This window comes from Lycium barbarum, chromosome 6 (assembly GCF_019175385.1).
Source record: "Lycium barbarum isolate Lr01 chromosome 6, ASM1917538v2, whole genome shotgun sequence".
NCBI classification, from domain to species: domain Eukaryota; kingdom Viridiplantae; phylum Streptophyta; class Magnoliopsida; order Solanales; family Solanaceae; genus Lycium; species Lycium barbarum.
In genome coordinates this window covers 93,882,217-93,893,851 of record NC_083342.1, presented here as the reverse complement: position 1 = coordinate 93,893,851, position 11,635 = coordinate 93,882,217, and the positions used below count along the sequence as shown (strand labels likewise).

The 11,635-nt window shown below is 30.8% G+C and overlaps 2 protein-coding genes across 2 annotated transcripts; both read right to left on the bottom strand.

The window, feature by feature from the left end:
* Positions 1 to 290: 290 nt before the first annotated feature.
* On the bottom strand, positions 291 to 5,048 carry LOC132599816 (protein trichome birefringence-like 41). The gene is made up of 5 exons (XM_060313011.1): positions 3,863 to 5,048; positions 3,087 to 3,258; positions 2,375 to 2,550; positions 1,269 to 1,427; positions 291 to 730 (listed from the first exon to the last, which is right to left on the bottom strand). Exons 1-5 carry the CDS (start codon positions 4,222 to 4,224, stop codon positions 436 to 438), a joined length of 1,164 nt encoding a protein of 387 aa, XP_060168994.1. The 5' UTR covers positions 4,225 to 5,048; the 3' UTR covers positions 291 to 435.
* A 1,428-nt stretch (positions 5,049 to 6,476) lies between these two features.
* On the bottom strand, positions 6,477 to 10,703 carry LOC132644862 (protein trichome birefringence-like 38). Its single transcript, XM_060361508.1, has 5 exons — positions 10,326 to 10,703; positions 8,762 to 8,933; positions 8,205 to 8,380; positions 7,778 to 7,936; positions 6,477 to 6,940 (listed from the first exon to the last, which is right to left on the bottom strand). Exons 1-5 carry the CDS (start codon positions 10,583 to 10,585, stop codon positions 6,649 to 6,651), a joined length of 1,059 nt encoding a protein of 352 aa, XP_060217491.1. The 5' UTR covers positions 10,586 to 10,703; the 3' UTR covers positions 6,477 to 6,648.
* Positions 10,704 to 11,635: the final 932 nt, after the last annotated feature.

Here is an 11,635-nt window from a genome sequence, read left to right as displayed (position 1 = left end):
TACATGAAAATTATAGCCACCACAACAAAAGGTAATTAATAGCAGATGATAAGTTGGAAAAGGATGGAAAAGTCTTTTTCTAATTATAAGAAAGAATGGAAGAGATAAATATCATTATATTTCTTAAAGCCGAAAAACCAAACCAAAATCAAACCGATAAATGTGTATTATATTTGGTTTGGTTTGATTGTCAATAATTAAAAAATCGACTAAATTGATTTGATTTTGATTTTAACCAAAACCAACCCAAACCAAACCATGAACAATCCTACTATTGGCCTTTAACTTAATAAAGTTCCAAACTTATTTTTATTTTACGCTTGTATTCTAGCAACGAACAATAAAGTCCTTAAGAATCAATACACACGAAATGTAAGTGTTTCACTAGAATTACAAAAGAAGGATTAGTCGTACATAGCACGGTTGTCCAATATTCTAAGACGTTAATAAAGAAGCATAAAATAGTTGGCTCCAAGTATCAGGAACACCAGAAAGGCAAAAATGTGTACAATCAATGCCTCCATAGCCATTGTAATTGCTTGGGTGTCCATCTTTTCTCAAATGTGAAAGGATTGTAATATCCAACAAGAAAACTGAATTTGTCATGTTCTTCAAGACTTGTTTCACAATTTGTGCAGGTAAAGGCAAACCACCTGGATAAATTGATCCAACTACAGGTGTTGTTTGATTTGAGCAACCCTTCACTCCTGGCTCACCCCAAGCTTCTCCACTGATATCATCCAATATTAATTAATGTAAAACAAAGAAATGAGGAATAATTAAACTTCTCAAAAACCAACACACGGTGCAGAAAGAAAAGGGTCAATTTTGCTTTCGGGGACTTCTAGTCTGATATTTTTTGATAACTTGGACCAACTTACATACATCTCGACTATTTTTATTGATCAGTAGACCATTCCTTTGGGTGCAAAAACTTTTGATCTAATATTTCCCCATTGCTAGGTAAAGTCTCTTTTTTGCCCTTAATGCCTAACAAAGTTTTGACTTGAGGGTGAATTTAAACCATAGTCAAAAGTTGAATGATAAATTTGAACATTCTTTCTCAAATAATTAAACACGTGGATTTCACCCATTTCATGTTGTAGTTTCTCAATGACAAATGGTGAATATGAGATGATTTGCTGATGAAAATAATAAAAACATACCAAAAAATTGATGGAAAATAAAACAGAGCAATTTCGATAGTACTGGAGCATATTTAAATATATTTTTTTTTTCGTGAAATTAAGAATCAATAATTATCTTACTGGTGGTGAGAAGCAGCTTCCCCTTGGTAAAAAACTTTTGTTTTGGTTAGATCCACTTCTGTCTCAACCCATTTGGCCCATGTTTTTAATCCCCTTCGAAATGCAGCCATACGATTCATATCCTTCACTATCTTGCCACCATCCTCAATATAGTCCCACCTATTATAAAAATTTACACATTTTCAAAGAAAATAAGTTAAAGCTAGAAATAAATGCACATTTTAATTCCATCGTTACTTCCTTCATCCCATCTTACTTGTTCACTTTCTTTTTTGTAAAGTCAAACCATATAAATTTTGACCAACATTTTTAGATATATTTTTTCATCATATTAATATGAGAAGAATTGCAACTTGTAGTACTTTTCGTATAGTTTTTGAATATCTAAATTATAAATTTAATATATTGAATTGATCTAATCCAATTTAGCTCCGAAAATTAATCAACTTGACTCTCAAAAAGTGAATCAGGACAACTAATATGGGGCAGAGGGAGTATTACTCATTCTATTCATTCTTTTATTAGTATCAAAATTACAACATACAAAACCATCACTTCTTTATCCCATTTTTGTTTTATTAAAATTGTTAATAAATTGCACAAAGTTAATGAAATTCTCGTACACCTACTAAACGTGCTTTTTGTGTATCTTTCTTTGGTAATATTGTTGAGTTTGTTCTATGCACCGATAGTACATAAGATATTTGTATAATTAGGTTATTAATAATTATACTCACGTTCACCTCTCTCATGTGTATCTTACTCTACTCATTAATTAATACCAACCAATATTGTTGAGTTTGTTCTATGCACCGATAGTACATAAGATATTTATATAATTAGGTTATTAATAATTATACTCACGTTCACCTCTCTCATGTGTATCTTACTCTAGTCAATAATTAATACCAACTAGAATTTAAGTTTTATGCACTCAGAATGAACTCTAATAGTCATATTAACTGATAATCTCATAAAATCGGTACTTACCTACCATCCCCAATTAAATTATACTAGCAATTTTTTTTTTAGTATAATCAATGTATATAACTTAAATCCTTAAATTTTATAGTGAAAAAATTTAAGTAGGTAATGTGAGTACATACGGTTGCTTAGGCTTTCTCCTGGCCCACCAAAGCCAAGTATTGAAGATCAAAACGTCAGCTTGCTTCCAAATCTCTCCATTTTTAATGGAATTGAGTTTTAATACTCTTCCAATATGTTCCACTTCAACGTCTACTAGGAATAATGAGTTGAATAATGTGACTGAAACGTCATAATCCTGCAAAATCCAGAAAAATAATTTATTTTTGTATGACATGAAGATAGAATTAATGCTATTCACATTATAATGGTACGTACTATCTCCATCTCAATAAGTAAAATCCATTTTCACTTTTGATTACCAGATATAGTAGTCTAGATTTCCCTTTAAATTGTGATGATCAAAGTTATTAAAGTAAATTCGACTTAACCCCTTTAACCTTTTAGATTTGGAAAACAACATCCACTTAATTTTTTGTATGGGACACTAAATCCCTTTGATTGTAAATCAACTGCGAAAAATGAGCTGTTGATTGCATATATTTTCAAAATGTCAAAAAATTTCTTTCAATTATGATGAATTGTTATAAGTTTTTTCTCAAAAATGAAAAAAAAAACAAACTAAAAACACCCAGTAATAAGTTCTCCTTTTTTAAAAAAATAAAATAAAAAATGAGTGAACGGTGCTTGCTGTTACCGTCCAGTTATTTTAGGTCTAGGGAAATGAAATAAAAATAGAAGAGAGTCCAACAAAGTAAATGAAAAATTACTTACCTCAAAAATAACAGTAACGCTTTGGTTGGTTAATTTGGTCTTATAGTTCATTCCAGGCACTGAAACATAAAGAAGGCATAAGAAAGAGTCATAATTATTTAGACTTAGAGAATCCCCAATAAACATGATCTGCTTCCCCTTGAATCTCCTAAAAAGATCAATACCATCAAACCTGCAAAAAAAAAAAAAAAAAAAAAAGTAGTTCAAGTGAGTTTCTTCTATTTTGCAATGATTGGTTAGTCTAATGGATTTCACTTTTCACAAGCCTATGTACCAAATTATTCAACTCAAATATTATGTAACATTACAAATTCTCTAACTATGCCTTACGACATCTTAATTATTATGCATCATCGATCATGATATATATATTTGGAGAAACCCAAACTAATTACCAATAAAAAGTAACATAGAGGTAAATTAAATAAAATCGTTTAACTAGGTAAGTTAGACGAGAGTAGGCAAGAGATACAATGGGAAAAGATTGGCTTGTTGAACACACATCGCTGGAAAACTATACTTTGTATGATATGTCAAATATTACTGCTTAAACTAATATATCAAACATGCTTAGCCAAATTTCTGATTATGCCTATCTCGATTTAAAAAAAAGAAAAAAAGAAGCTAATTCCCACGAGATCTGTCGGAAATTAGCTTGTTGAAAACGGTCCCGATGGACTTTCCATCGAAAAGTTTGGTATGAGGACGTCTAGACAGACTCCGTCGGAGATCCACGTTTTATTAGTGGTGTAAGCAGCAAGCGAGAAAATACATACCTTGGTAAATCGCAACCAGTAGGTTGCCATTTATACTTAAGATATTGACGATCAGGCCGATTGGTACAATCAAATGTCTTTCGAATAAACGGACAAGTAGTTGTGTTATATAAAGGATCAATACGATCATCATCCAACACCCAACTTCCTTCGAACAAGTTGCAATTACTTGTAATTATTTCTGCTTTTTCTTGTTTTGATATTCCTATTGTATTCCTTTCTGTATGAACTAATTTCTTGGCAATCGCGTCCGAATAAAACCTTGAGAATACTGTCAACATGGCTTCGAAAACAAACACGAAACTCAACATAAACATTGCACCAAGAATATACACAAAAGTACTACTCACACCTTTAGCCATATTCTTAATTCTCTCTTTCTAAGCAAACCAAAACTGAAAAAGAGAGGCACACTATATCAATTAGGATGTATGAGATATTTCAAGTTGATAAATAAAAGATATATTTAGGTACTCTTGAATTTTGTAGCGTCATTAAAATCAAGAAAACTAATGTAGACGTGGGCTGCTGCTGCTGCTACTACTACTACTACTAATACTAGCAATCAATTAAGGAATGAAAATAATTGTCATAATAATGTCCTTATTACTAATATCCTCTTTTGGTTGCCCATCGACAAGTTTGTTTTGCCATTTGCAGATGCTTAATAAGTAATAACTAAAAGGACATCGAAAATATATTAGAAACACTGAACTTTATGCTAAAAAAAACTGAGATGAAATTAAAGAATAATGTGGGTAGAAATGGAAAGGTTGGTTAAGTACATGCACGAGCCAATTTGTCATGTTTTTTTTTTTTTTTGTACATGTAGAGCACATGCTGTAAAATAGTGTAACTTGCTTTGTTCTGCATTAAAATCCAATAGAAAAGTACTTGTAGAAGTGGAACTGCACTACGTGGGTGTATGTATTGGTTAATTAGAGGTGATCGGTAGGGTAGAAATTTAAATAATTTAATTCTAGCAGTTTACAAAATATTACTTTACATAAATGTATGAAAATATTTGTCTTACATTCGTTGGTCAGATCTGATGTAAACATACACCAAGATCGGATAAAATTTTGCCATCAATATTTCTTTTTGGGAATCCAGTATGAAATATTGAAAGTACATGGATCAGGAGTACAAATTCTCACCATAACCTATATGATGAATGAACAGGTCATTCCTTGACTACCCTATGCAGGTATGCATGTATAGCTGTTCCCTATACAAGAGATGCAAGCTCATCTAAGTGCATATTGCTTGAGGTTGTTTATTTTTTCTCTTATAGCCTGTTTGGCCAAGCTTATTTCCCCCCTCAAAAGTACTTATTGTTTCAATAAGTGTTTATTTGAAAAAAAGTGAAGTGTTTGGCCAAGCTTTTGGGAGAAAATAAGTGTTTCTGGGGAGTAGCAGAAGTAGTTTTTCAGAAGCTAAAAAAAATAGCGTTTGCCCAAAAGCACTTTTTTGAAAAGTATTTTTGAGAAAAATACACATAGAAGCACTTTTTAAAAGTTTGGTCAAACACTAATTGCTGTTCAAAAGTGTTTTTTAAATTAATTGGCCAAACACAAACTGCTTTTCGCCAAAAATACTTTTCAAAAAAATACTTTTTAAAATAAGCAGATTTTAGAAGTTTGGCCAAACAGGCTATTTAGAAACGAAAGAGGAAATTTTCTTCTACAGAACAGGAAAAATAGGAACTCTCCTTCAAGGGTGGCTCAAAATTGTTGGGGGCCTAAAGCCAAACCTCAATGCAGGGCCTTAACTTTTTTATCACAAAAACGAGAATAGAAAAAAGAATTTATCATTATTTTTCATTTGAAGTCTACTTTTTGAGGATCTATGTCAGATATCTCACTTACTTCCTCAAGAACTCCTTTTTGAAATTGTATCAAAGATTCAATTCTTCTTTCTTGAGTTTTGAACAACCGGATTCAAATTTTCTAGTTGACATAATTTATATTCTAATAAATAATTAGAGACAATAAATATATTACAACAAGCAAGTTGTAGATGAAAAAAATACTAAAAAGTTGAACTAATAGAACCTGATTCAAGAAGTTGATAACTTGATTTGAGAATACTTATTTGGTGCTTCAATATACCTCTTGCAATATTTGATGACCGAGAAAAAACAAAAATAGAAAATCCATACACCGTATCTTTCATAGCAATATAAGCCAAAGACTCTCTTGGAGAAACAAAGAAGAACATAAAGCGTAGAAGTATATTAAAGTTTAGAGAAAGGTTAAAAGTAGATTGAGTATTGTAGAAAAACTAATCAGGGGCCTTCTTTTTTGTCAATATACTAGAGATTGAGTATTTATATACTATACATTACTTGCTGATTTAGGGGCCTTATTTTCTATCAATTAATTAACTATTTCCTTTTAATGACAAAAAGTACTTAGAATACTTTATAATTTTTCAAAAATAAACTATATTGATGAAAAATGGGATAGTCACATTTATCGATTTTAAATCTGGATAAAGGATGAGAGTAGCTGTAGGCTAGAAGACAGTTTAAAACTAGTAAATTAATGATGAATTCTCACGATATATAGCACAAAAAGGGGAGAAACTCGAGAGGATCTTGAGAGTTGACACAATGGACTAAGTTATAATAACTCATCTTATTTAAGTAAAAGAAAAATTGCACAATGGCATATATATATTCCACTATGGTAACAAAAGCATTATTAATTTCTCCATGTATTTCTATTTCTTTAATCATTCTACCCCATGAACTTCCTATATATTTTCTATAGAAAAGTAAATAATTAATGGAGAGAAGCATAAAGAATCTGATTCCAAGTATCAGGAACTCCAGCAAGGCACCAATGAGTACAATCCATGCCTTTGAAACCATTGAATTTGCTGGGATGTCCATCTTTTCTCAGCTGTGAGAGTTTTGTTATGTCAAGTAAATTTACTACTGGCTTTGACATGTTCTTCAATACTTCTTTCACTATGTTCACAGCAACTGGTAAGCCGCTTGGGTATGATGATCCATTCACTGGCGTTATTTCATTCAAGCAATTGTTCACAGCAGGTTCACCCCAATCTGATCCACTGTTCATCCATTAACAAAAACAATAAGTAGTAATTAAGGATATACACAACAAGAAAAATCAAATAATATTTGTCACAGAAGAATCCGTTACAATTCTGTCACAAGTTCGAGCGTTGTTAAAAATTGTGATGGAACAATAAAACCGTCATTAAACCATATATCCGTGCAATTTATGTAATAGATCTGTCCGTCATAAAAATCCCGTCACAAATATGAGTACAAGACATCTCTTCATAACTATTACCGGAAATTGCACTTTCGAGCTCTCAAGTATTGGTAATTCTGATTTTGATACTTATGATATTTCGTCAAGTGTGTTTAATCTTAATCAAAATGTGCGTTAGTGGTCCCTTTCCATATAAAATATGTCCGTATTTCAGTATTTTTATAATTATAATACCCCTCAAATATGGAATTACATTACAACTATGACACAGGAAATGAGTTATTACATGATTTAACCGTTAACAATTTGTTAAACCTTTTTTAAGATTCACAAGCAGAAGGCTCAAAGTGTGCACTTCAAATAATTAAAAGTTAAATCTTACATGGACCAAAGTATTAAGTACGTTTACTGTTAACATGAGCCTCAGCCTCATGAACTTTTATTCAAATTCAACAAATAGACTCGAGAATTTAAGGTCTATAAAATTAGCAGAATGTATGAAAATAAGCTATTCTGTTCTCTTAATTCAAATTACTATAAAATCTGTTAAGGACAACAACATGTTCAATCTCCAATTTTTATTTTCAATTTCATTGTTGTAAAGGGATTTGTAAAGTGAAATGGAAGAAGTATTTATAGCTCAAAAAAGTGCATGAATAAAAATTCTTACTGGTAATGGGCTGGAGATGTTCCTTGAAAGAAAACTTTGGTTTTGGTTGTATCCACATCTGTTTCAACCCATTTGGCCCATGTATTTAGCCCAGCCTGGAAAGCTTGTACCCGGTCCATGTCCTTCAATATTTTGCCATCAAATTCAACAAAATCCCACCTAGATAAATATTTACACATTATAAAGCTCATATTTTCAAATAATAATAATAGTAATAATTTTAAAAAAGAAAGATAGTGTGATGCACTATAAATTCCCGGTCATAAGGTTCGGGAAACGGCCGGACCATGCTAGGTCTATTATATGCAGCTTTAACTTGCATTTCTGAAATCGGCTATCTTCACGGCGTGAAGCCTTGATCTCCTGGTCATATTGAGAAAATTTACAATATAAAAGAACTTGAAAATATGGATATTAATCAACATACTGTTTTCCCGGTCCTGTTCTTGTATACCAAAGCCAAGTATTGAATATTAAAAGGTCAAATTCCTTCCAAATCTGTCCATTCTTAATTGAATCGAGTTTCAACACTCGTCCAACAGGTTCAGCTTCAATGTCTACTAAAAAGTTCGAATGAAATAATACCACTTGAACTCCATAATCCTGCAAATTTAAGAAAGGAAAAACCATTTATGTCTATTTACATTAAACACACACACACAAAATATATATATATATATATATATATATATATATATATATATATATATATATATATATATATATATATATAGATATCAACTTGTCTAGTGTAAATAACGTAAAACAGACAATTTTCATGAGAAATAGTAGTTTATTTGTTCAGCTAACAAACTTAAAACATTTTAGAAATACATTTGTCCTATATTGAAAAGGACCATATCACTAAAAGAATATTGGGCGAAGGTGCAAATTTCTAAGAGCTGTATATGCTGCAATCTCTAATAACAGAAATCCATTCATAAAATTACTGCTTAAATTAAACAAACAAAAAAAAAGGCTTACCGGAAATGTGACAGTGACATTTTCCCTAGTAATGTCTTGTTTGAATTTTGCTTCTGGGACTGCAGCATGAAGCAAACACAGAAGGGATTCAAAACTGTTAAGGCTCAAAGAATCCCCAACATACATAATCTTTTTTTCCTTGAATTTTGTCAAAAACTCTTTGCCATCAAATCTGCAAAGTAAAACTAGTTAGAAGTTAGAACAAAAAAAAACATGTGCACAATAACACAAACGTTCGTTTTTATTATTGGTCATAGATTTGAACAAGCACAATTAGCGTATCATGTTTCTCCCTCACCACTTTGTTATGTATCATCTGTCAGGAAGTATAAAATTGTCGTGGTCGGAGCTTACTTTAATTTTTAATTAGGAAAACGTTTTAAATTTCTTTATCAACATGATACGTTGTTGAATTTGCTTTGTAGATTTTTTTTATCGTGTTCATTTTAGTTTTTGAACATAAATAGGTAATGCTGCATTTTGTCGTTCAACATATCCATTGATCAATTCAAAAAACGTTCAAAGGAGGACCACACGCTAAAAATTCTCAAATCATTTGAATTTTGAGTACTATTTTAATGTTTTTTTGTTTTGTTTTTCTTTTTCAAATAAGAAAGGTTTGATGCTTCTGATTCCATAGTATTCTATCACTTCCTTTGGATATCTAACTTTTATCAACAAATACTAGGATTACTATTTGATTGGGTATAAATTTTAATACAACAAAATTTTAATTTCGGCACAATATGCCAAACATAACCTTAAAACCTATGGTCTTCATTACCTGTTATTCATTTATATGGCCACAACAACTTGTCACTTGTTGTAAAACGAAGCTTAAAGAGTCACAATATTAATGGATGAAAATCATAGAAATAGAATGACAAAAGAGGAGAGATTTTTACTATTCTTTCAAAATGTTTTTACAAGTGTATCTCATATGAAAATTTATGCCTCTATTTATAGTGATACATATGTATTTAATATATGAAATGGTGGAAGAAAATGGGAGAGCCATTAACATGGTGGAAGAAAAAGGAAGAACCATTAACATGGTGGAAGGAGCATTATATTTGAGAAATGGACATTCATAACTTCATAACATCACTATAATTTTGGCACAATATGCCAAAAATAACCTTAAAACCTATGGTCTTCATTACCTGGTATTCATTTATATGGCCACAACAACTTGTCACTAGGGATAAAGGAAAAGTTTAATGTAAAGAATTTCCAAATATATAGAGTTTAATTAGGTTCAGTGTATTTACGATGTAAAAAGTATTAATACAATCTTATGGTATAAAAAACATTTATACAATCAGGTTATAAGGTAAAATTTCAAGAAAATCTCTATCATAAGCTTTAATTAGTAACTTGAAAAAATTTGATAATTAACCTACTATCACATGTTAAAGGGTCAAAACTATATTAACAATGTAAAAAATCTTTACACCGTCGGCGAGTACATAACTTAAACTCATATATAAATATATCATTCTTTTTAAATAGACTAATATGAAAATGGAATACTATATATTTTATTCTGCGGAGAGAGAGGAACCTGGGCAAGACACAGCCATTGGGCTGCCATCTATATTTGAGGTATTCAAGATTGCTTCTGCCATATTTAATGCAATCAAATTCCCTCCTTATGAATGGACAAGCTGTTGAATTATACAATGGATATGAATTATCAACAACCCAATTTCCTTCAAATAAATCACATCTCTCTACTGCAGCATTTGCTTCATATGAGCTAAACACTGCTAAAACCACAACAAGAAGAAGAAAGCTAAACTCCTGAATAAATACTCTGCCCATTTTTATTTTCAGAAGAAAAAAAAAGATAAAATAGAGAGAATTATGGTGGAAAGGGGGTTGTAATAAGACTGCATAAGAATGCTGTTGAACTATGTATGTGGTATATGTAATATGTGGAGATTACAGATAAGGAAAATCTTTTATTTTAGTTAAGGAGCTTTATTTTCGTAATAAATCTATTTAAAAAGAATCTGTAACCAATCTTTTCCTTAATCAGATTCAGATCTAGTCAAGTTTGAAAAGTCATCTATAGTAAGACATTATATTGCCGTAATTTCCCAATTAAGAGATGATTTGTAAATAATTGACCAATACCAAATAAAAGAGCATATTGTACTTAATGATTTGGATTTAACATGGTATAGCAGATTATTTACCATTTATTGTTGGTTAATATGGTTATGGTCAATGCAATTATATAGAGCTACTCCTCCAATTACCTTTAAGTGACCGATTATATATGTATTTTTTACGTTGTTAGTACGTAAAATTTAAACTCGGGTGATTTTAGGCATTTACTCAATTCATAGTCTAGTCTGATAATTGGGATTAAAATTGTTAAATAATTAATTCCCCTAATATCTGCAGATCATTTGATACATGAGTTTTATCTATTTTGATCTACTTAATATTTTCTCACGCTTACCTTTTTTGAGTCTCTCTTACAGATTTTTCTATTCTGGCATTTATGCTTGGGAAACTTATGAAGCAAATTTGCTAGACTTGTTACTTTCTTGAATTAAAGGAATCAATAATATCCTAGAATAGAATCGAGTTATTGAAAGAGAGTAATCGACGATGGCAGGCAACTTTCTTGTTCCAATTTAGGCAAAAAGAAGTTATATTAGGTAATTGTGTGTACGCCTCATTTAGAAAAATGATAATTTTTTGTGTGTACGCCTCATTTAGAAAAATGATAATTTTTATAAATACCACAGGACTTTATAACCTAATTCTTTCTACCTTTTTCCCATTTCGATAAATACTTATTCCATTCACTGATATTTACACCAAATATAAAATTTAATTCGTAGCCTTTATAACTTAAAG